The sequence below is a fragment of the Corvus cornix genome, chromosome 9 (assembly GCF_000738735.6).
Source record: "Corvus cornix cornix isolate S_Up_H32 chromosome 9, ASM73873v5, whole genome shotgun sequence".
Lineage (NCBI taxonomy): Eukaryota > Metazoa > Chordata > Aves > Passeriformes > Corvidae > Corvus > Corvus cornix.
The window spans coordinates 15,542,244-15,568,682 of NC_046339.1; the positions used below are offsets into that span (position 1 = coordinate 15,542,244).

Genomic DNA, 26,439 nt, shown 5'->3' on the forward strand with positions numbered 1-26,439 from the left:
TCTAGATAGATGCTTGTGCCCTTTTCCCACTCAGATACCACACCATTAAACACTATTAAATATTAGCAGCTTCACAGTAAACTGCATTTGTAATTTCTGTACTGTGTAAGCAGAAAAGGCAATCCCAAATCTCCTTCAGGAACGGCTTTACTCTGCCAGGTTAGGAACATCAGTGATAGCCACCAGTCTTTTAATTTCTGACTATAACAGTGATAAAACATGAAAGTGGACGTGCTCGTGTTGTAGAGCATGATTTGGAACTAATCAGCTTTCTACAGATGCTACAGGGAAAATAGATCATAACACATAGCCCTGTTTCATGTGTTGGTTGAAGCTGTTCCTCTTTTAATCTTTGTAATAGTGAAGGAGCACTTTGTGTAATATCATGGTTTTCAAATGATTTCTAACCTTTATTTAAAGCAAATTAATTATTTAAAAAACCCCTGTATTTTAGCAGATGCCCTTGTCATACATTTTTTCATTGTGTGGCAGTCGAAACCCATAGTCCCCCTGTGTGGATAACTACTGCATACACTCCCCTGGCTTGAAGAACAGACAGTGGTGGTATTTTGGGTTCCTGTCTCTGCCGGGAGTTGCTGTAGCTTCAACCTCTGATTTTCTCTGTTGTGCTGTGGATGACACTGAGATGCACATGATAGCCAACGAGTGCTGCAGGACAGGGAAAAAGCAAAACTTGGAACTCTTGGATTGTGGTAGTTAGTGGATTGTACCCAGGAGGGAACTGGCTTTGTTGAACGATCAAAGGTCCCCTTCGCTCATCAGCTGCTGGGAATGGAGCAGACAGATGTTTATGTAGCTGATTGTCTTGTAAAACTGTAGAATTGGCTTGTGCAAATAGCTGTGCATGCAAAACTTGACTGATGTTATTTCAGAGGTTTTTCTAATGTCATCTGAAAATCTGTTCCAGTCAGACAACCTGGGATCCAAAACTGAAAAAAATCCAACAAGGATACCTTCTGTTCCTCCAGCCATCTTACACTAAAAGCAGCGTAGTTGGATTAAAGGTTGGTGTGTAGGAGGGGAACTAGTGGTGATTAACTGACATGGAGTTAAAGTCCCACTGAAAATCTGTGACTTCAGTTAACAAGCCCAAGACTTTCCACTTCGGAGGTTATCTGTTTCAAGCTTTGCTTCTGGACTGAAATGAGATACTTTTTTAAAAAATGAAAATATTTTACTTGCAGTGGTCTCCCAAGTAACTTACTAACAGTACAAACATTTTTACAGACTTTCCTTTAAATAATGGTAATGCTTGGAAAGCAGGAAAATAGCCATCTGTCATCGAGGTTAGAATTACCCCTCAGCAAGAGAAATGCTCATTTTGAGTCTTCAGCTCTGACTGCCTTTTGACTTCCCAAGTGGAGATCTAGAGGCAAAGCCTTATTTTGTTCCCACATGGAACATTTTGTGCTGAATGTTCCTGATTAGGGTGTAGGCAGAGCAGCTTTGCAGTGGGCAGTGTTGGGGATCTCAGCAGCTGCAATGAAGCTCTGATGGAAGTGCGTGGTGGCAGGGCACAAGTCTTGTGGAGCTGTCATGTTGTGCCCTGGGTGCTGGGTAGCTCTGTTGATCACAGTGGTTCCCTTCTGAGGATGGTGCTCCATCAGACTGCGTGGTCTTGATCATCCCAGCCATGGACTGGTATTAACTTTAATTGCTTTCTAAACGATCCTTGCTTTCCAAACATAAGAAACTGCAATAAACACCTGGAGCTAGAGAGTTACTTTTCCTAAAAGTATTTGTGGAAGAGACCAGGAAACTTGAAAGATTCCCTTGAAAAGTCTTCTGTGAATTCTTCATTGCAAAATTGCATCTGACCCATAGAGAAATGTCACTGGAGATTCGTATTGAATCTGTGTGTACATTCATCCATCTGCCTCATATTTACAATTTACCTCTAAATTTTTTTTTCTTTTGGCTAAATTACTGTCCTTGACATCACTAGTATGGCTTGGAGATCTTTTAAAGAACTGTATGGCCATTCTATATGTAAATACCTTAGATAAGCAGAGGTGAGAAGCCATCAGCAGGGCTGCAGCATGAAGAATTTAATGAAAAAAATGAATTATAAGATTGATGACCCTTGTGCTTAGTGGTCAGAATGCAAATAACAACAGCTGCAAATCTGGGCAGAAAGGCATGCTATAAAAAGCATTATCTCAAGATTAAGCTGTAGAAGACACATTTTTGCATGATAATCTACTGGATTTGACATTTATTTATTTGTGGTGGTTATGGAAGTGGAATTTTTAGCAGTTTCAGTATAATTATAGAGGACTGAATTTGTAAAGCTGCTCAAACATTTTGCATCAGAGTTGAGTATTTTCTTTTCAGCCAAATATATGCCTTTTTTATTATTAAAGGCAATATTTGTCTTGATACTTTTTCCCCCAGAGGAATGACTAATAGGTATTCACAGGATGCAATACTTTAATATTTTATCAGAGGCCCCAAAATTCTTTTATTCCTTTCTATTTCAGGGTAAATAATTTAGATTTCAGCTGCATCAAGTTTGATAAAAGCCACCTTGTTAACATCTCCTGCAGAATTACAGCTCTGTGTACTTTGAGGGTTGCTGGAATAACTGCATCACTAATGCTTCAAAGTTAAATTGAATGGGGCAAAGGAGGAAGACAGTGGGGAAATGCTGGGCAGGCAGTTAATTTATTTTAATTTTGTTGGTTCTTTCACATCTGTTTAACTAGCTGCCTGACACAGACAGACAGAGGACTGTAAATGTAGTGGGTATTCAGAATACTTCCATCTTGTATTAAAGGAATATATATTAGATCTGCATCTAGAGAAGCTCAGAGCTTTAACATCCCAGGTCCCTTTCCTTGGATCTTGATGTTCTGTATTCTTCATTTTACCTAACCTCAAAAGATGTTAAAATATTGCTTGCAATAATTGACAGGGTTTGCATGAACAAACATTTAATAATAATACCTGCCCCCCCCCCGGCAAAACAACCCTCTCATCTACATTCCTGTTTCTTTTGCAACTTCATTTCTCGAAGTTGAGCCCAAACCTGAAAACACAGGTTTTTTCAATGCCAAATTATTTAGGTTGTAAAGTGTCTGCGAATGGATGGTGTCTGTCGTGGTGAGCAATCAACGGAGGGGGTGGAAAGTTGAGACTGTACTGAGAATAGGGATGTTCCTCTTTGTTGCTGTGTGGAATTCTTTATTCTGTAGCTCTTTTGTGTGTAGAAACTTGTAAGTCATGTTGTGTTGAACAAAGTTTAGAGCAGATTGGACAAAAGTGAGAGTATAATTACTGGAAACAGAGGAAGTAGCTTTCACAATGTAAAGAGGTTGAATGATGATCCTTGTATAGGCCTGAAGTCTTCCAATTCTGCTGGTCTTGCTGGAAGGGAACATTTGGATAGTTTTGAACTTTTCCGTTTCCTTTAGTCAAACAGTTTAATATTTCCATCATTCAGTGCACTTAATTTCATTGGCAGTGTTGAATTGTAAGACCAAGACAGTTACTTCTCTAAGAAGTGGTAGTAATTCTTCATGTAGGTGTATGTAGTAGCACATGTAAAGCAGCAGTAAAGATGAGGGTAGTTCTGTTCCTCTTGAGCTTCAGATTGTTTTACCAGAGATTTCTGTGGAAACAGGGTTGTTTCTTTCGTGGCATATGAGATTCCTAAAGACTGGGATTTGCTTGTGAATGAGCACGTGTTTCCAGAATGGAATTACTTGGAATGAGTTTGTTTAATGGATTGTGGGTTCCTCCAGAGTGACGCTGCAGCGCCTGTGTGAGGAGTTAGCTCTTTTTAATTGGTCCCATATGTACTGGCAGATAGTATATTAACCATGCCTTGAGGGGATAAGGGCATCTGGTTGAATCTCATGGTGCATATTTTATTTCTTTTCTGGAGGCATTTGCTTTTTTTTCCTTGGTTTTCCTCCCCCTCTTTGTTCTAAGAATGATAGATATGTATATATATGTATAACCACTAGCGTTTTGAAACTTAACACTCAGCCAAGGGATTAGTTAAGCTGCTGCAAAATTATGTGAACTTTGCTGACAAATAAAGAGGAAGAAATGGAGGTTTTATAGAGAGCTGGAGTTTCTGAGTATCTGCGAGTTTGAATGACTAAACTGCAAGAAGTCAGAAGCTTAATCTCCTTCTTGTCAAGCGCTAAGGAATTGTCCTTTGAAAACCAGAAAAATGGAAGCATCAGAAAAAATTAATTACTTTTGGAAAAACCTTGAAAACACTATGGAGATTTAACCTTTATATCTGGAGGATATGGATATTGGGGTGCTGTCCTGCCCATGGGCCCTGCTGGCCTCAACAAAGGGAAGCACCATCCTCAGCCATTTTACTTGACTCCTTCTGAACTGGACAAAGCAGAGTAATTTTGCATCTGGCTGCTTTGGCTCAGCTTAACAAGTAAGGTAGTTGCAGGAGAAACAGGAATGTAAACGAGTTGGTTTGATTTTTCTTTTGTAAAGGTTTCTTGGTGCAAATCCTGTCAATTATCCAACTCTAAAGTTTTCTGAATTAATGAGACACTTTGTAGGAAGGTATTTTTGATCACTTTCTGTAGAATCCCTTATTTCTGATATAGGCTCTCTAGTGTACTGCTTTTATTCGTGGCTTAAAGAAGTGGAAAGACCTACTGTGTGAAGTTGCCCTGGGGTAGTGGCTATGTATCTGCACTGCCGTGGGACCCAATTTTTGTCTGTATTCTGCATCGTCTGCTCAAAGGTTTGTATAGCTTTAAATCCCAAAGCAGAGTTCCCCCATGATGAATAATTTGCTGTTGAAGGTGGGAAAGGATTAGTATTGCAGGAGATGAAATGTGAGTGTAGTCAGGGCTGGGGAAGTCTCCTTGTGATGGGACAGTAGTGCTGGGCAGACACAGTTCCCTGGGGATGCTCTGGGGCATGTGCTCATGGGGATGTGTGGAGGGAGGGAAGACTAAAGCCACCAGGCTTCTTCACCCCTTGCAAGGGTTGAGGGGGTACACCCTGATGAAGGCTTTCCAAAAAGGCTGACTTGCTAAGGATGCAGGTCCATTCCTCTGGGAATGGCTTGTGTCCATGGGAAATAGGAGGACCCCTTCTCAGAGACCCTCAGGAATGCCAGACTTAAAACTTGGGGGTGGTTCTGACCTGGAAAAGGCAGGGCTGTAAATTAGCATCAAAGGACTCAGCGATAAAATAGCTTTAGAGGAAGGAAAGGATTATCATTATTTTGCAGCTGTAAATACAATAATTCATTAGACCAGAAATTAATTTGATATATATTTAAGCAATACATAACCTTTTTTGTCAAGAATTTGTATCCTTTGTTTCTTCATAGTATTAAACACAGTATTACTTCTAGCAAATAATCAGGGCAGATTCCTTGTTTGTAGCAGGTGCCTTTGTCACCCAGTCCGTATCCCTGTCTCAGAAAATAAGTCTTAACAAGGCAAGAGGGGTGTCACTGAACTACGTAACTGCTTACCAAGTTATTGATTTATTGCAAATAACGAAGGGCAAGAGTGACAGAGTGAAATGCTGGTTTTGAAAGGGCTGCTTTGGAGAATGCAGTTGCTGTCTGGCAGGTATTGTCTGAGATGGCCTTGTTGTGCCAGGCACAGAGTGAGGAGAAAGAACTTTTTAAAGCATCCTCTGACACAAATTATTGGAAAGCCTCCAAGAGCAAATTGAAAAAGCAATAGCTGCCTTCATGCTGCAGGATTCCATTGTTTTAATATTGGGCCAACTATACCAAATAATACATGTACTGGAAACTCATGTTAGGAGAAAAATATGTTGGAAAGCAGCTAAGGGGTCAGCTCAAAACCAAAGTGAATGAACTTGACATATCTATGCTGCTGTGTGTTCTATTTTGTTATTTCTTTTCTTGCCAGCTCCTATTTCTTAATTTACATCTACTTTTTCTTTTTTTAAAACCATTTCCCTTGTCTTGGACTCGTATTTTAACTGCCATTTGTTCTGGAAAATGCTGGATCTGATAAATTCTTCTGCTTCCACTGAGAAATTCTGGTTGAAACTGTGATCTAGTTTAAAATTCCAGACCTAGTTCAGTTGTGACAAAGTTATTAGAATTTGAGAGTTAACAGTGATTTCTGGGGCCAAAATTTTGGTAGCAGTTATTTATGAGAGCAGCTCAGTTGATATATTGGTAAACATTATTATGCTTTATTTCTATTGATGCTAAAAAAATGTTCTAAAATATATATGCCACGAACACCAGGCATTGGAAACTACAGCTTGTTTCAGAATATATTTAACAGTCATCAGTAGATAAAAAAGTGTAAAAACCCAAATCCAAACAGATATATTTAGATGTTCATCTTCCATCCAGCATGCTTTATTTCCACTGAAATAATAGCCTGGGAATTTAAGCATCCTCCACTCATGTCTTAGGGAGGTCTTATTTTATTTTCATGATTATGAGTGTCCTGAAGTATTGACTCCTTCCTTCCTATTGTGATGTGAATCTCTATAGTGAGGCTTTAGGTTCTGAGCAGTTATGACTAAACTGGAAGCTTGGTCTCTGAATATCCTGTATACTTACATTTGTTTAGGTTGGGGTTTAGTTTGACTGATGATAGAGAGATGTTAGAGGATCAGTCATGAAATTCTCATCTGGCTCTGAAGTTCCCTGCAGTTTGGAGGGTGTTTGTATCTGGGACTGTGTTTTGTTTGGGCAGCAGTCCTGCTGATCGGAATCGCATAAGCTTGGCAACAGAACGGGGGCATTCAGCCAGAGCAAACTCAAAGTACACAGGGTCTGAGAACAAAACGTTTCACATGAATTAAATTGTGAGGAAAAAAGAAATTCTTTAGACTTGTAAGAAAACAAGGCAATGTGAGCATCGTCATACAGGCAGCTGTGTGATCACAGCTATTGATAGGGAGTGCAGGTTCTATTTATGAAATCTTGGTACTTGTGTGTTTTTAAGAGATACATCTTGCCACCACAGGAAAAAGAGTATTTCCAAGAAGCTGGTATTAGAGTGAGATGGAATAATTTCCAGTGCTTGCATGCAAAGATCCAGTAGCATCTTTGCTGGAAGGCTTTTTAACACTCACTGATTTTGGTTTCCCATGTACTTTGTCATGCTTTTCTATCTGCAGTCTTGTGTCCCCTTTCCTTGCTTGTATCTACTGTTTCTGTATGTTATAGGTTTTTCCATCAGAGCTTTATCCTTGGCTCCCTTATTTCTCGGCTGCCTTATTAGTAATGGCAGGAGAAGTCCAGGAGGAGCTCTGCCTGGCAGCATTGCTTGTATGCCACCTCTCCTGGTGCTTTCCTTTCCCCAGTCTCATGCCCTGCTTGCTTTGATGCTATCTTCTTCTTGCTGTCCTGTCATACAGGTTAGAGCTTATCCTGTTGAATGCAGATTACTCCTTTCTATGCCCAAACTCTCTCTGCCACCCCATCTCTCTCCTGTGCTTTCTGCTGGGTAGGATGGGAGGAGCAGGGGACATGAGAGAGGAAGAGGTGGCAGGCACTGGTTTGGTCTCCAGTATGCAACCATGCATGGTCATTGGACATGTGGAGAGGGGACAGAAGTTTGGTTGGTTGGCTTTTGGTTTTTTGGTTGTTATTTGTTTTTGTTTTGTGGATCACAATTTCCCAGATGCTTTGTCCCAAAATCCTTGCGGGTGCCATGCCATCAGCCCACTGAGTCATGCCAAGTTGTGCCATGGGCCTGTCCAAGCTCCTCTACTTACAAAATGTATAACAGGGTGCCTGCAGGCAAGCCTGTCTTACCACTTCTGCATGTTGGCATTTCTTTGTGATTGAGAGATGTAAATTCAGACATAATTACGTGATTTTTCACATAACTAGCATCTGTTACCTGAAAGAAATTGAATGGATTTGTTTTTAATAGGCTGGCAAAATATAGGTCTTGAGATGCTAGATGAGATATGCTTTTAATAACTGGATTTTTGGAGCTGGATTGGTTTCAAGAAGGTTACTTGGGATGGATCTGCTTGAGTATAGTTGTGACATGGTCTTGGGTTTGTGCATGCCAGTCAATTTTGTGTTACAGAGCAGGCTGCTGATGGGATGATTTCTGACTTTATCATGATAAATTGCTTCTATCCCTTCTGTAGAGGGTATTGTAGTGTTCAGTACAATGTTTATATGAACTGCTAGTAAAGGGTAAATAAATAAGGCACGGTATAGTTTAATATGGGGGAGGGAAAGCATTTAAACTGTATTAGCAGTATTTGTTTAACAAGAAATGGATCAGATATGACATGTATCTGTGCTGGACAGATTGGCTTTAAACAAAACAAAGCCTTGAAATGGATCAGCTTTCATATAGATCAGAATTCTTCTTTCCTTGCTGAAAAGCTGGAGGCTTGGAGTTGGGTGGTCCTCAGCTCACAGCTGTGCTCATGTCACTCATGGGGTAACCATAGTGCTAAAGGTCTATTGTGTTGTCATCTCCTCTTGTACCTACAGACTGGATGGTGGGTAGCTAAATTCCACTGGGAACAGGCGAAAAGGAACATTAGGACTTCGTAAAATTCTCTTGCAGTTCAATTTGCTTGGTTGTGTCTTTCCTCTGCTAGGCTACTTTGTCTTGTTGTAGGATGCTGTTGAAAAGTTCTGTGTTCATTCCAGAACTAAATGGGTTTCAGAGGTAGAGAGGTACTTATGCTGAAATAGTAAATTATAGAGATTATTTTTGAATTTCCCTGGGACTGATCTTTTGCTGATGCACTAATATGGATTTCATCTGGAAATTCCTTTGTAGGTGCTGTAGAAGGAAGACTTGCCCAGAGGACTGCTTCTTGTTCTGGCAGATCCCTCTTTCAGAGTCTTTGAACTTTCAGAATAACTCTTTTTCATAAGTTAACATTCATTTTTGGGTTTGGATTCAATGTGCATCTCTGGCAAAATTGGCCAAGTACAGGTCATCTGGAAATGTGACGCCAGTTTATGCAGTCATGTGTTGACTGTAATGCTGATGTTAAGAGAGAATGGGGGATGAGGGCTAAGGTGCTGAAGACTTTTCTTAAAATCACCATGTTGCAACCCAATTAGCCTGTAAAATGTGTTTATTTTGCTCATCTCCTGTTGCTGGATTATAATGAGTTACAGTCCCCTCTTTCTTGACCTTTATTTTTATACTCCTATCCAATATATAACCCTTTCTTAGATTTTTGACTTCGGGCCTTTATTTCCATCATGAAAATTAAAAGGTCCACTAGGCTTGGCTGCTGAATACTCAGTATTGTGAACAGCAGTGACTGTTTTGTCAAGACCTGAAGATGAAGAGCATTATTATTACAAATTTCAGTGCATAATTTTCTCCTCCAAGTCATGTTTCCTTGCATGGAATCATAGTTACTTTCTCCAAGATATTTGGCCTGAGTTCTGAAAGTGATTGTATTTTTGCTGACAAACTAAAACAAAACCCAAATGCTGTTAATTTTTAGTTTTAACAGCAACAGAAATTGTGCCTGAACTATATACGCAGCACGTAAAATTTGCAAGTTGAATGTTGTGAACTAGTTAGTCTAGAGCTAATGTGTGACTGTTGAGCTGATAACAAAATATATGTTAAACAATATAGAAGTTCTTGATTCTTATGTTCAATTAACTGGTAGCTGAGTGTTAGTGATAGCAGGGTTTTCATTGAAATATGGAGCACTTTGAGGGTCACCAAGGAGACAGGAGGCAGCACCTCTCTAGAGACAGTCTTAGCCTGCTCTGGGTTTGGGCTAACATTTATGCACCATTTGGTTTTCTTCTGCAGGGGAAAAGGATGCCATTAAGATGGGTAAACTAAGCAAAATAAACTGATGGAACTTGAGTCCTTGAATAAGCAAAACTATGGTTTTGAATTAAGGTCATTGTCCAGTGTTATTGGCAGCTTTACTTAAATTTTGCTCTGAGTGTTGTAATGTTCAGCAACTAGGAAAATACAATGCTAATTACAGGTCTGATGCTTTCTTCGGCCTTTAAGGTATTTTCATTTGCTCAAGGTATCTTTAAACTTACTGCCAATTTCTTACTGTTATGTTGCTCCTTGCATTTCTTTAAAATACAAAGTCGTATCAGTAGCACTATCTAAATGGATAAAGAATGAGTGATGTGTAGTTTTGAGCTGTTGGTATAATCATGCCAGCTAAGAATATTTTCTGATGATGATTTTCAATATAAGAGCCACCAAATGAACCTAGTGGTTCTGGCACATGAAATGTGAATGGTATAATGTTCCCTGAAACCATATTTGCGGGATTGCCAAAGTCATGCTTTTCAAGAATTTTGTGAACTTAAAGCACTTTAAAGAAATATTTTGAGTTCACAGCAGTGGAGAGTGAATGCCTCTTCTCAAAAAATACATTGGCTACTGTTATAGGTCACCTTTTGCCAACAGTTTCTGCAGGAGATGCCAGTTTGGAGTGGAAACCCAAGAAATGGGTTCAGCGAAGTGCTTTGTCCTGTTCTTGGCTTAAAACACATGAATAATCCCATTGACTACCCACGCGTGCTTTACTGGGACTGCTCACATAGTGAAAGTTAGGCATGTGTTTAAATAACATGCTTATCTGGGGGCTCCCTGCGTGATGTCTCCTGGCAGAGATTTGATTTTCTTATAGCAGCCATCACATGACCTGTGCAGGGAGCACAGCATGGTCTGCATTAGCCCTGTGGGCCAAAGCAAAAGGCTATTTCTGTGTCCACCCCCAATCCTTTCTGCACTTCTCTGGCAACTAATCAGCTGTTTGCTGCCAGTTGTGCTCTAGTGTTTTTGGCACGCAATCACTCCAACTTGCTGCTCATACGAGTATTGAATTGCCTTTGTAAGGCTTTTCCTTGTTTAAGATTGTATATGTGGTTGTTACAACATGAAAAAAAAAGACAGATAATTGCCATAGTTTTCATTTTGGTCAAATTGTGCCCTTTCTGTCAGTAGTCCCATTGAAGTTTATAGAGATGTCAGCAGAGGAGAACAACCATTTTGCAGGTCCAAGCTCACTACTCAGAAGGTCTAAATGGAGTTTTATGCATCTGTTGGCTAATGGAAGCACCATTATTTGTTGGAGAAGCCCTGTAAACAGATAATTTGTAGAAATAGAGCTCTTTCAGCACTCGAGGGAAAAGTTAAATGCTAGGACAGGTTCTTTAACCTGATTATTTCACAACCATTATCTCTGTTGATCCAAAATTGGCTCACTTGGAAAATAGTACAACATGAGGTTAATAGTACATTTTTTTCCATCTGTCTTCCTCTCCCATCCCCTGCATGCACAAGATAGCAGCAGAAAGCCCTGGAGCCAGCATTTCCCCGGGCTTGAAAAGGGATCAGTCACAGGGAAAATCTGTGCATGGCTGGACCTGAGCTCCAGCACCCTCTGCCTTTTGCATATTTTCTCCTCCAGAAATACAAGCTCAGCAGCATGTTAGCAGACCTAGAGCCTATAGACAAAAGTAAGTCAAGCTGTAGCAGACAGCAGTTAGTCAGTGGCACCAACAAGCCCAGCACTGCAGCTGGTAATCAATGATGCTCCTTCAAAACACAGCGTCTCAAACCTTCAGCTTGCTTTGTACTCATCATGGCGTTTTACCTGCTGTTCAGCCTTTGCTAACAACTTAATGGAGAGGCCTAGGAAACTCCAAACAAAAGGCTGTTAATTGCAACCTAAAAGTAAAATGAAGTAGGTTTTCTGTCAGTTTTAGTAACTCTAGCTGTCAAAGAACTATTATCTTCATGATAATAGAAGAAACATGTCAAAGAATATTCTTCAATGTATAATCACCTTAAATGGAGTACTTTTTTGATGGAGCTGTGTTTGGGAGAGTGAATGGGGTAACACGTAAGATGAGCAGGTGAAAAATAGTATGAGTAGAGAGTTTCACTGGGATAAAAACCTGAATGCTTGCACAAATACCACAGAGGCCCTAAAGTATTGCTGTTAACAGGCTGTAACTTCATGTGTGAAATAGGTAAACAAGTACTGTTTTCACAGACTGTTAGTGTATATGCTTTGAACATATTTCTAAGAGTGCTTGAAGTGCTGTAGTTCCAGTATCATAACAATTGTTAGACCTAAACACTGACGAACTAAGGACTAAACTGTTATAAAAGTGTATCAGTAGGCTTTCAGTTGGCACATGATAAAGTATTTATGAATTAATAGCAAGTTTATTTTTGATGGAATATTTATATCAACAAAAATCCACAGAAAACCAGCATAGGATCTAAATAGCTGATTCATCCCCATGTATAAATAAAATGTTGAATTGACACTCTATTTGTGTAAAGCACAGGGCTGAACAGCAAGGACCTGTGTTGATTTCCTAGCTCCGATAGAGGCTTCTTGCATGATTCTGGGAAATCACTTAGCATCTCTTTTTCTGCAAGCCAGACCCAGTAATGCTTGTCTGCCTTGCAGACGTAAAGTGGAGACTGAGAAAAAGGGTGGCTGCAAAGCAAGTTAAGAATCTCCTATGAAAAGTCAGAAAAAATGGTTTCGTTTTGATGAAAGTAATCTGGAGTCATTGCATATATGTCTAATAACTGCTGCTTGGTAAGAGTCAACTTAGGAAGTTTTGATAAAGTCATACTTCATTAGACAGTGCTGTGGCATGTTACTACCTTTATTTGGTTCATATCTGCATTTTTCCCGCCTTAGATAAGTAGTAACGTGAAAAGTTCAGTTTTCAAATGAAGGTCAGTTCGAAGAAAAATCTAAATGTTAAAAAATATCTCTTGACTCCCCTGATTCCACAAAATTGATTTGGAAGTCTTTCAAGGATTGACTTTCCTCACTCTAAGCAATTGCTGAGAAACTTTTAATTTGATGACTTTACTGTCCACTTGGATAGTTCTTCACCTAAGCCTGGGGAGTCTGTTACAGAAAGTGACAAGTTTTGAATGACATCTATTCATTAGTACCGAGAGTGACATTTACATTGGAGACTACAAGAACTCTTGCTGACAAAGGAAGAGAATATAAAATTCATGTGACAAAGGCAAACCAATGAGGGATTCAGCTCAGTGGGAATGGTAACATCTACAAAGGTCAGTGGGATGAGATTTAAGTACAGAGGAAGGAGAACAAGGATGGATGAATCCATAGTTCTTATAATGGTCTTTGATTCCCTGTTGTTCTTCCCTGTAGACATTAGTAGAGGAACTGGGTCCATGAACAGTTTTACTATATACTTGCAAGTGATCAGAGGTTGAATTTAGACTCTTTGTGGATTGTAATGAATCCTTTCACTTTGTGTGTGTATATCTTTTTTAATTAAAAAATCTCCACATTGCTGATAGTAATGACTGGTCTCAAGTTATAGTATTTGTTAACTCTCCCCAGGAAAGCTTGCAAGGCATTGAACAGCAAGTGAAACATGCAGACATGTCCAACTATTAACTCGTATTTTTCTGCACTAGAACTGGAGGTAATTTCTTTTCTTTTTCTGTTTAGCACTTTCAGACCATGTTAAAGACTAAGCTGAATGTCCTAACTCTTCGTAAAGAGCCTCTCCCGACAGTGATCTTCCATGAACCAGAAGCCATTGAGCTGTGCACCACAACTCCCCTCATGAAGACCCGGACTCACACTGGATGCAAGGTACTCTGAAGTATAAACTGAAGGATTGAGACCACTGTGGAGGTGTCCCATGTGTTTGTGAGAACCCTAAAGAGCTCAAAGTAACCAACATGGTCACTGCTGTTCTGGAAATTCCATTAACTGCTACTATTACTATAAAGTTTCTGAATCAAAAAAGTCATTGAGCATTTCTGACCAGAAATTTTGGGCTTCAGGAGGAAGAGGTTTGGGTTACGCGTCACAATGCAAATTGTGGAGGATTTCTAACAGCCTGTGATGAACACTACTTATTGTAAACACTGACGTTATTTCTGTAAGGGCTAGTGTTGCAGCTTAAAACTCAAGGTTAGTTTGGTTGGGGTTTTTTTCTTTTTTTGTTTGGGGTTTTTAAGATAAAAAAGGAAAAAGGGGGACAGGAGACTTATGTCTTGATCTGGTGAAGCAACAAGATCAATTTGCCCAGTTACATCAAAGCAGAACTTCTGCAAAAGCTATTCCTCTTTTTAAAAGTTTAATGGCCTAAGAGCCTCGAGTGTGTTCTTCTGTGGTAAGAAGCCATATAAAAGTAGGAAACAAATCTGCTCTGTTTGCATCTTTTCTTGAAGTAATTTGCCTTGGTCACAGAGCTCGCCTGGCCTTGCAGAGCCATGGGCAGCCTTGAAGATTGAGCTGGGTACCAGTTCGACCTGTGCTGCCAGTTGGGGCTTGGCAACAGATTCCCCTCACCCAGCCTGGCTGCTAGTTGTAGGGAGTATCCACCTGCCCTTGAGGGTCTTAGTGAAAATGGAGAGAACTGGGCTTCAGACTCTCCTGCTCTGTGAAGTATTAACTCTAGAAGAGCTGTTGCTTGATGCTACATGTACTGGAGAACATCCAAAGTGCAATTAAATATCCTAAACCCCTTCCCTGCCAGTGTGTATGCACAAACGCATGCACACACGCTCTTCCTTGGGGGATCTGGTGTGGGGTTGGAAGAAACTGCTTTCTTCACAAGAAATTGTGTGTTCCCCTGATTCTTTTGGCATACTGTACTTGGGCACCTCCCGGTCTGGCACTTCCTCAGCAAAGTTTCTTCTTGGAAAGTGTCACTTCCCAAGTGTTTAACTCTTTGCCTGTCACAATAGCCAGGAACAGGACTCTGCTGCTGGGTGTTGAAGCAGAGCTGCCCCATGCTGATGCAGAGGAATGCAGGGGAAGTGACTCTAAAATGCTTTGTATGGTAGCTCGCAGCATCCATGGTGATGCTTTTTTCCTTTATGTTGGCATCTAATGAATTTTTAGGGAATATTAGCTATGATGAAAATGGTTCACCCCCAGTGAAAGAGGTCAGGCATAATAATGCTTTCTGAAATCAGTTTATCTTTGTGAATGTGTATGGAATTTAAATGAAGCTTTTTATTCAACTTACAGTCCTTCAATTGGAAAAGATGAATTGCAGAGAGATGTTGAACCCCTCAGTGAAAAGAATCTCATTCTATATTTAGATCTCTTTTATTTATTCATTTATTTTTCCTGCAGTATAGCATAGTAGTGCTGACTAGGGAACATCTGCTACCACAACACTCCCGTTTTCCTTCCTGAACAGTTTCTCCTTCTCCCCTCCCCTATAGCTAGTTTACCTCCTGTCAGTGCTGGAGTCTTATGATGGTGGTTTTGGGGTAGTGGCCAGGCCCTCTTCAGGTGATTCAGCTGTTGGGATTTTCAGGACACCCCTTGGGAAGATGATTCCACATGTATGTTGTTCCTGTGGCTAAGAAATCCTCTCCTGCTACTAACTGAAAGGCTTCAATTTTACCCAGTCTCTGTAGTCACAATCTCTTTCTTTTCCCCCTCTTTTTTCCTGACAAAATGTATTCTTCTTACCAGCTGTTTATAGGTAATTAACTTTCCTGTCCTCTTTCCCCTCCGATTATTTGTTTTTTGCTGAGTAATACAATAATAGTGTTGCCATAAAAAAGCTTGAATTTTATAATATGAGTTTTTGCTCTGGGGGGTCTGATCTATTCCTGTTACTCCGGGTGTAAGGGAGGAGATGCTGTGATGTTGCTGGTACCACCAGGCCTGTCTGGTTCTGAGACTTGGGCTTTTCAGGCAAGAGCATAGCATCCAGTTACTACTTGCTTTCATGAGTCACGCTCTTTTGATCCTTAATCATTTTATTCCTCTTGAATGAAATCCCTCCAATTTTTCTATGTAATCCCATTAATGAGATAGCATCATTCTTCTGACAGAGGCTCCAGACATGTAATTTTATTGCACAGTTTTAACATAAGCCTCAGCTGGCACCATCTTGTTATGGGAACTTGACGCATGCAATTGCTTTGCTGTTCAGAGGTCTGGGCATTGGTTTTCTGATGTGATTGCTCTTTTACTTGTCCTTTCATCACAAGACAGGCTTCTCTTTTCGCTTTCATTTGCAGTTAGCTGCTGAATCTTGAAGTAACAAAACTTTTTTGCTGAGATCTAATCTCATTTAGTAATTCAATGGGATGGTTTTAAGAATAGCAGGGAAATGTCTAGTTTGAAGTAATCTTGGGGGAACCCCCACCAAATCTGGAAAGTTAAACAATTGAACAAATTAAGAAAGCTTTTCTTTCTTGTCCAATTCCACATCTGATGCAACTTTGTTGCCATCATGGTTTCTAAAATATTTTTCCTTATAGCAGAAGACTTAAAACTTATTCCTTCTGTAACTGCACATCTACACGTGCCTGCTTGGGTTGCATGTGCTTGTCCTTCCCACCCTTCTAGACTCATGGACATGATTTCCCCAAGTAGGAGAAATGGGTAGTGTTAACACTGATTTGCAGCACAGAGCTTTAGGTGCACACGTTTGGGAGTTTGTGGTGCTGCTTGCTCAGTCAGACAGGTTGACTTGGAAGCTGTAGTTCCCAAAGGGCACCTTCTTGCCCCCCTTGCCCTTCTTTCCCCACCAGCCCTGTTTGCAAAGGGGGAGTGACAGCCATGCACCCTGGGATTGGACTGGTGCTGCCCCATGCAGCAGACAGCCTAAACCAGAGCAGGATTTCTGGGTACAATAAAGTACTCAGCCTCTGTGCTTTTTCCTGGGGTATCATGTGGTTTATTTGAACCATGGTGTACAGTAGCTGAAAGGTAGGTCTCTGGCCCCAGAGGAGCTGCAGCTTCGTGTCCTCCTTCAGCTGAGGATGCTGAGGCAGGGCACTGGGATGCAGTGCCCAGAGAGCTGCCATTTCTCTGGGAAACACGGTTGAGGACCTGTGTGCATCCTGCCTCCTCCCTGCAACAGGCATGGCATTATTGAATGCTGGATCACCAAGGGCTAAGGTTGGCAGCTGCTCTAAGGAATGAAAAAACCCAACTGGCTTATTGTATACCTGTAAATGGCAAGTCTCAGCTTAAGCTAAAGTACCCATTCCTGAGGAAAGATGAAAAAGAGTGAGAATAAATCTTTTCTTAGTAGCTGGACCACACTTTCATTCCCAGGTTCCTGATTTGATTTTATTTTAGTAGAGCATGTTTTCCATTCGGGTATGAGGGTGATTTAAATGTGTGTATATGAAAAAGCATCCATTCTTGTTCAGATCCCAAGGATTTCAATTAGACTGTGGCTGTCCTGCTTGTAGGTTTTTCCTGTCAAATGGGCACTCTTGTGTTTCTGCTGGAAATCTCCTTGTCACTGATCACAACACTAAGTACCACCACCAGATGGAAATGCAAAATCTGGAGTATCTCTAGAAAATAAGTTAGTCTCTACTCAGAAATACCTGTTTTCTCCATGGCTTTTAACAGATCTTGTTTAAGTTCTGTGTCGTTTATTCTTCCTTAGTGTCCAAATCGGCTTATATTGATTCTAATGTTTCTTGATTTCTGTCCCTTTGAGCCATGGTGGTGGCATGAAGGGAGCTCTCTTTTGCTGTAGCTTTTCCAGGCACTGATACAGTAATGCAAAAGGACAGAGGTTAAAAATGCTGTCTGCAATTTTTAAAGTGGTGTAGTATGTTTACATTTTTTTCCTTTTTATTGAAAGACCCTTCAAAGTGAAGTCAGTACTGAATAATCAGTAGCTCGTCTGGGTCAGGCGATCTTATTCCTCCAGTTCCCACCAGTGGACAAGCTTTTCTCAGCAGCCCGGGAGGCTGAGAGGAGCATAAACAGTGCAAATAATTGTATTCTTAAGAGTATGCTTTTATGAAATGGCAAAATATATTTTAGTGATACGGTATTTACAGGAATGATACTTGTTGCTTGCCTGTCTTATTGGATTGACTTGATGAGCTTGTTAATTCAGGCTTTGTGGAAGGTATGATGTGGAAACTTCTGTGGTGCATCTTAGATAAGATGGATGAAAGTCTTGTTCAACAATTTATGTAAATGGCATTTGTGTGGTAATGGTGTTTTAAAACCAAGTCTTGCACATACTGATAGAGATTTAAAAGTAGACAAGAAGTAACATAAATAAATGGAGTTTGGTCTTTCAGAGTAGCTTAATAGCTTCTCACCTGAGGCAAAAAGAAAGTGTTTCCTGTACTAAGCTGGCTGCAGGCTTGTGATGACAGTGGGGCCAAGGCCACAGCTGGGCTTCCATAGCACCAGTGTAGTTTCAGCAGTTGGACACCAAGCTTGACTGGTATAACTCTGGGGCACACCTGATGCTGGTACATGTATGTCAACCTATGAACTGGATTTGGGGTGTTTTCTGGGACAGCTGGGCAGTGCCTAAGAGGACCTGACCTGTGCCTGCACTCCAGCAGCAGCTCTGGCCCTTTCAGCAAAGCCACAGCCTGTTGTCCTTGTTCCTGCTCTTCTTCTGGCTTTGCTGGCTGCTGCCAATAGCTTTCATTTTCCCTTTGTCTCTCTGTCTTTCCTCCATTTTTCTTCTTTTCTGAAAAGTAACTTTCACCATTAGAGACAATTCCATCACCTGTGGGCCCTACTAATCGATCTCCATGCACATGAAATTGTCTCACGTTTTGAGCAACAGGATGTACAGCAGGGTAGCAGAGACTGGAAGTTTGGTCTGCAAGGGAAAAGTTCATACAGGAGCTCATTACAGGATGAATAGAGAGTAATATTGATTGAGATTTAATGATGATCTTTAGAATTACGATGTTTCTCATTGGGATATTTAAAGAAATGAGACATTGTCTTAAAATTGCCCTACTAGGCCTGATTCTAATTCCTCATGTAAGAGAGTCATTTAGGAATAATGTCTTCTCAGATATTACTGACTATTTTTGGTTTTCTGCCTTGTTAAGTTTGATTGCAAAAGCCTTGCAGTAGGACTATCTCTTACCACATACTTGCAAAATACCCCATTTCTACTCTACCCTACATGCCTCTATAGCAAATTTAGTACTGCTGTGTTATTGCTTTTACTGGTCATTGCATTTTTAGAACTTAAAATGTTGTTACTTTTTTCCCCTCTAGACCACACTTTCCCAAGCTGTTTTCTCCAGCATTTCTGGCCTATGCAACTTCTTCTACTGGTGTCCCATCCTAATCAGCTCAGCCTTGGCGGTGGCCAAATATATTACCACTTGAGCATTCAGGGGGACAGCATGCTCCCCATCTGCTGGGCCTGGGGGCCCTTCAGCATTCAGAAAATGTCTAAATTGATGAGCCATCCTCCCAGCTTCAAACAGCCCATACAGCATGGCTTTGGTGGTGGCAATTCCAGCCTCATTCCTCTTCCCTTCATTGCTCCCTAACCCCTAAGTTTTTGCTCTGGATTGCTGAAGTGTGGGCGAGTGGCTTCCCTCTGCTGCCCTGTAATTGTGTTACTGCTATGGGTTGGTTCTGTGTGTCTTCACACTGAATCAGACAAAATGCAACAAGAACACTGTCTCTCATGTCAGTACCATGAGACCAAGGTGCTCTTCACTGGTTTTATGTCCTGTTGACTCAAAATGGCTGAAAATGTATCTATAGTCTTTCTGGGATAGTGAAATCCAATGACATAAATGGGTAGTTAAAAGTCTTGTGTTTTCCTTAAATTTCCACAAATAATTTAAAAAGCCTTCTCCCATTGAATGTTTATCGCTCTTTCGGCTACTGAAACCATAGCTGCTTGGAAGCTGCACATAATCTTAAAACCACCTCACTTTATCTTTATAAAACTTAATAAAAGTGCTCTTTTTGCATCCATTGCATGGTCAAGGATGATTGTTTTGAGTGCAGTTGTAAATACAAGTCCCGCTAGCTGCCTGGTCTTCATTACCATTTTGCAGGCCTGTAATATTAAGATGACCATTAAGTTTAATAAAGAAACAAATTAAACAAGTGAGAAAAGCTAATTGTACCATCACTCCCCAGCCTGCTATTTTCCACTGTGTTTAATTTGGGTCAGAAGCACAGAGCTTTATTTCTTCTTGCTTTATTAAAGGCCTTCTAGTGTTATCCTTAAGCATTACTTACTTTGTGTTGTGAACTGAGAGATTGTTTCTCTGCTCCTTTCTCCGCTCATGAAATGAACCAAAAGGACACACATGAACTCTTGCATGGGGCAAAACTTAGCAGCTCCACTATACTTAGATACAGTGCTGGTTGGTCAGAGATGCAGAGGCTTTGATGATGTGTTTTCCAAAGGTGAAGTGCATCAAATGAACTAATAATCCAACAAGTATGCTATATAAAGGTGAAGTATTTTTTTCCCTTTTTATTGATTTAGTATTACAGAAATGAAAAGAAATAAAAAAGATCCATCCTGAAGTTGTGGAAGAATAAACTGCTTGCAGAAATCTTGAAACATGACTTTATTGGCTGAATCTTGTTCTAACATTGAAAATGGAGAGTTGCATGTGCTCATTTCTGTTTCAAAACATGCCCATATGGTAAGGTCCTGCCCTGTACCTATGAAGCTGCTGAGAGTTTTGCTGTGGGCTCCACCGTGAGCAAGGTGGGATGACCTGTGCAGGACAGCAGCAGCCCTCAGGCAGCACTCACTGCAGGGTGTTTGACACTGGCTGCTCTCAGCTTAAGAAAGAGTCTCTCTTGCATATGATTTTTTTAATTACATGCATGGAAAACCCATTTATGTTGGTGAGAATTTATACTTTAAATGGGTGCAGAGGATCTAATAGAAACACGAAGGATAAATGCAAGTGCAGAAGGTTGTTAAAGCATTGTAATGCTTCATTTCCTGATGTCCAGGAGTCTTAGGTGGAGAATATAAATTGGGTAAATGTCGGGGTTCCTTCCCCCTGCCATGTGGCCCTGGGAGAGGGGCCCTGGGGGGGAGGCACGGGGTTTCCCTGCCCCTGCTCAGCCTCGTTCCCATTGGTTGGTTTGTGTTTCCCTGCGCGGGCAGAAGGACCCTCGGGTCCCGTGATTGAGCAGTTCCTGGGCAGAGCCCCAGCCATGCGGCTGGAGAAATAAACATCTCTGAAACATCTATCAAGAATCAGTCCATATATATTTCTTTTCCACGGGCCTCGTTGTCTGATACACGTGTTGCAGTATCCCCACTGTAACAGGTAAAGCAATTGAATTAATCTTTAACTGAGCCTACTTTAAATAGTATCTTGTGCAGTTCACTTTTGCTGTGTTGGATGTATTTTGGCATAACTTTATTTGCTTACTGGTAAAGTGGCATTGTAAGAATAATGTATACCGAGAGCAGTGGAAGTTATGTCTTATGTCCCGTCAGATATATTGGTGGTATTTGTTTTTTCCTTAGCATTTGCACTGGTGACATTTTTCAAGCCATGGTTCAAGTAAAGGGCATCTTGTTATTCAGGAAGTTCTTACATCCCATCTAAAAATGGTCATACATTGCAGTCAGCTTCATATTTCTGCCTTAGCTACCTTCATAGAAGAAAGTATATGTCTGTTTTCTGCATATGGTGGAGCAACCTTGCTCTGAATACATGTATATTAATTAAAGGAAATAAGCTTTACCTACTTCAGTTTTCTTTTGGATTTTCATTTAAGAAGTGTGTCTCAAATAATTTTAAAGAGCTCCATAAAAAGAATAAGAGTGCTACCTTGGGAGGAGAGCACTGGTGACAGGGAGGATTTCTGGGAGCTGCCCTGCGTGTTTGTGGCCAGCAAAGGGCTGGAAATGCACTGGGTGCAGGGCCTTCTCCCTGTGGTTCCCCTTGGGTTTGCTTCCAGAGGGAGAGTATATTGTCAGGAAGATCAGGGAGTGAGTTGGGTTTCATAGAGATGTGTGAAAATATGCTGAAAGTAGTTGCATGTGTGTGCACACTCCCAGGAGGACTGGAGGACTGTTGTCCCTACTTGTTGGGCTGCATGGGAAGGCTTCCAATTGCTGTGGACCATGCAGACAGACTGGGCATCTGGGAAGAGAGGTCCCCCTGCCCCAGTGCTGACAATTTGCATTGAGGGGGTCTCCTCAGTTCCTTGGAGCGAGGCTCAGGGTCCCAGACTTTGTCTGTGGAGAGACCTGTTCCCAGCACTGCTTTGTCTTGCGTGAAGAAATAGGAGCAGAAAGGTTGCACCAGGTAAGCCACACTTTGCTCATTGTATGTGTGTCCAAGCCCATCTTCTTTGGCAGTAGACTGCAGAAAATAACCCCTGAACAATAAAATCCCCTTGAAAATGCAAGGGTATAAAAAATCACAGCATCCATTGGCATGTTATCCTTTGCTTCTCCTCTTGGTGGATGTATTTTATCACTTGCACAACCACTGTGTACATTACATTTCTTCTTACTGCTGTAGTTCTGCCCTTGCAGTGGATGCATTGGGTCCCAGTGAAGAAAGTGGGTGACAATGCATGATATGGAGCCTGGGAAAATGTTTTTAACTTAAACAGAAATCCCTTTGGTTGGAATCTAGCACTTCCTTTGGCTTCAGAGCTTTGACGTTATTAGTTGCCTTTGATTCAACAAAAGCTTGAATTGGAAGTCATCGGCCCTTGATTTTGTTAGCAAATGGTATTTATCACCAGAAGTCATCTAAATCAAACCTCTTAGTGTAAAACAAGGCACTAAACAGTTTATATTTCATTTAGTTATGGAAGAGATAGTGATTGGCATTCAAAGAGCACTGTGTAAAATGCCAACATACAGGAATTAAAAATGCTCTCTGTGGCTTGATTAGGAGCAAGCACTGTCTGCTCCTAAATTTCTACCCTTGCTGTAAAAGCAACTGGGAAACTTGTGAGGTACTGGGGAGGCCAGACGCTGTGTGCAGGTGAATGCTCAGTCACTCTTTACTGTGTATGATTTGTACTTCTCTAGTATTTCTGAACCAGGAAGATGCCCAAACCCCTTCTAAAACAACTTTGTTGTCCCCTGCTGTTCAGTTGCCCTTCTCTGCCAGCAGCTCTGTTTGCAGAGGTTAGATCAGCTCACCAGAGCTTGGGGAAAAGGCTATGTGGGCACAGTGTAGTGGATAAAATACACAAGGGGAAAACTGGAACAGATGATGAGAATTAAAATGCATACTTCTATTAAGTAGTAATGCATTGAGTGAAGGTACTAAAAAGCAATATATATAAATGAAATTCCTTTGATATACAAAGCTCCACAGAATACTTCTGTATCTTGAAACACAAATACAAGTTTTTTGTCAGTTTTAGAAATACCACTTTTCAGGGTACTTGGAGCTGTTGTTTAATTATAGCTGTCTTTGTAGGAGATAACGTACCAAAATAGTTTTCTCTGAAAGAATATTTAAATATTCAAAACCAATTTAATCTCTCTACAGCAGGAAATATTTAAATTTTGAAATTCCAAATTTACAGAATACTTTAGGAGATAATCTTCAATTACACATATATACAATGTCATATAGCTTATGCCAGTAAGTTCCAGCTTTTGCAATCTGGCACAAAGCCAGGACACCAGTGTGAAGCACAGTGGCAATTGCAAGGTCCTAGATAGCTACAGAAGTGTCAGGGTATTTATTTTTTATGCTGTAGAAAATATTGTACTCATTGCAATTGTTCAGGCAAAGCCTTCTGGTCAGAGGAGCTAATTGCTTCCATAATAATTAAAGTTCAAATATCTAAGACCTAATAGCTTTAGACATATAAAAATTAAAATGAGATTGAAATTTATTATGTTGGTTATGCTGAGCAGATGCTGCAGTCACTGTCAATTGTTTCGTTCTAGTGTGTCCTTGAGAAATATTTCCATCTTTGTGTGGCTATTGCAACGTAAGGATGGAGCTGTGGTTTGTGTTGCTGAAGAACACAAGAAGCTGCTGTTTTTTCATGGCCCTAGGGGCGTTAGGGACCCTGCTGTGAGCTGGCTCTCAGGAGGAGGAGGCACCCTTCCTTCATAGCACATGAAGTTATTCTTTAACAGAATCAAAAAACTTCTGGTTCTGCGGTTATTGCTCCCTCATATTGTTGCAATGGGCACCTCCCCACTCACGAGCATGAAATGTGCTGGGAGAGGTGTTGGCAGATCTTTTCAGATGTGCTTTTTCACAACAAAGGCATGTGCGCTTATTCTGTGAAGGTATTCTGTGTGGCTCTTCCCCTGAAGCCATGTATATTGTTTCTTTGATTTCCATTAGAATACTGCAAAATTTGCATTTGGCACTGGGTACCCACTGCTCACACTAGTTTGAGCCAACATGAGCCATCTTGGGAATTTGTAATCTCTGTTTACAGCTGTACTATGCCCAACCCAGCACTACTTATTTTGGGGCCTCTGTGCTGAAAGCTTCCCACTGGAGCAAATGACATTGGCAAGCAAGCAGGCTGAAACTGGATTACAGATCCATTCTCCTGCAGGTGAGGTACCAGTGGCCATGTCTGTAGGTGCACAGGCTGCCCGAAGGTAGATTAATGTTGCAATCCAAAATGCTTTATGTCATAAGAGAAAAGAAGGTCCTTTGTGCCACCTCTGTTTCTATTAGTTCCAGAAGTAATCCTGTTCTCCTTTTACTATTGCAATATAGTATGCAATGCAGTGTGATGTGTAAATACATTAGCTCAGAAGAGAAAGAAATTTTTCCATTCCAGGATTTGGATGTCAGTGTCTGAGACTAATAACATCTTTTATTAATTTCATTAAAAGATTTTTTTCTTTGCGTAGTTAATTAGAGGTTCATAACAATAACCATCACAATGCTTCCAGGCAACTTTAAGGCCTGATGCATGTTATCTGTTGCTGATCAATTACCTTTATTGTAAACTATTGTGAATATTTTACTTCAGGCTGATGGGTAATTCAGTAAGCTTTCTTCTCTGAGACTCTAGATTGTACAGGGATAACAGGTGCAACAGAAGTATGAGGGTGTTTTGTTTGCTTGTTTATTTTTTCTCTAAGAAAGAGAGAAAGGAGACAGATGAAGTTTAAAATTTACAGTCTGTTTTGGAAAATGAGTAAGTACTCCTAGGTTAAGAACCTCCCTTGTATTACTAACCCAAGAATCTCTGGCATTCACCTATAGTCATTTCACAGCAAGATCCTATTAAATGATACATACTGCCACAGAAGTAAGATACTGAATTTCACAGCAATGTAAATTTGGAATTAAGTTTATCACGTTTTATCAATGAATGAAAAACTAATGTTGAATTGGTAGTGCCTTGTTAACTTTGCTGGAACGGAATATCCACCAAGGGTCTGGTCCATCCCTTTTTGGAAACTGATGTTTATTGCCTGTTAGATATTAGGGTTGCTTTCTGAGTGCTAGAGCATAGCACACTGAGGAAAAAGAATTACTGAGTTAATCAGCTAGGCCATGATGACATGATCTTTTGATTAAAGTGCTCTCAAGATTTAAATGGCATGGCAGTGACCTGCACTTTATAATCCCAAAGCTGAGATGTAGATAACCTTACTTTTAATAGATACCCATACACAAACATTTAAAGTAGAAGGAAACTAACTGAAATGAGCAAATTTTGGAAGATGAGCAAGTCAAAAGTGTCTTTATAATGGTACTTTATAAAGTTCACTGAAGATTCATTGAACTGTTTGCTGAGAAAGATTTGTCAGTGAGTAGTTATTTGATGGGATTTTTTTCATCCTTGGGGACTTGTTTTATTTCAGTGTTTGTTGTGGGTTCACCTATACCCCAATTTATTTTTCAAAAGGGGGGAAAGCAAGTTTCAAGTCAGAAACAGATTTAAATTAATTTCTCCAAGATTAGAGAATATTTTCCTAAAGACTGGTACTGTTGAGTACTAAATTGGGAGAGATGAAAAGGAAAATAGAAAATGAGATAAAGTAAGATGATATATCTGTGTTGTGATTATTTTGAGAATGTCACTGAAGTTGATTCTGAGTCTCTGGAACAGGATGAGCAGAAAACAAACTGGTTTTAGTTCTTTATGGAAGCCACTTTTTGGACTGATTATCTGTAGGCTGGGAGTAATTCCCCTGTGCTGATATCTGACACATTCTTACAAATAGTGCAATAATACACTTCAGCTTTGTCAGCTGTTTGTAACCACAGTGGCCAGAATCCCCATGGGAATTATCATTAATGGGATGCAGTTTTTGGGTTGGCTTTGCTATGGTATAAATTGGCATACTTGCTTTGACTGAACTGCCATGCTAAGTTAGATCATTTAAGAATCTGGCGTTCTAGTTTGACATGTGGCTTGAAGTTCCTATTGATTGAAAGCAGTCTGTTAATAAAATCAAAGTAATTGAATACAGCCTATGGGAACCAGTGCTGTTTGTCATTTTTTATTAGGCAGAAATGTTAAAAATATTAAGTAATTCTTGAAATGGTTTTTATGAAACAGTGTAATAGTAATTTAAAGTAAGGTGTGTTTTCACCCCAGAGCTTTGCCTTGAGTTGCATTTGCAGGCCTTCATACAAGGCCAAATAAATTGTGTCACTCTGCATTCCCAAATGGGAAAAATAATACACATCTAAGAAATATATTGTGTATGTAATTTAAGTTTGGAACAGTTTACAGTACTTTCTTATAGTGAGGATAAACTGA

The 26,439-nt window shown here is 40.3% G+C and overlaps 1 protein-coding gene across 3 annotated transcripts in view; it reads left to right on the plus strand.

Moving 5' to 3' along the window:
* The window catches only part of PID1 (phosphotyrosine interaction domain containing 1), an 87,154-nt gene that overhangs the window by 20,147 nt on the left and 40,568 nt on the right, over window positions 1–26,439 (plus strand). For all 3 annotated transcript variants that reach the window (XM_039557174.1, XM_039557175.1, XM_010406081.3), the window contains exon 2: window positions 13,453–13,599. In XM_039557174.1, the coding sequence (XP_039413108.1) occupies window positions 13,453–13,599 (147 nt within the window). The remainder of the gene's footprint in view (window positions 1–13,452; window positions 13,600–26,439) is intronic.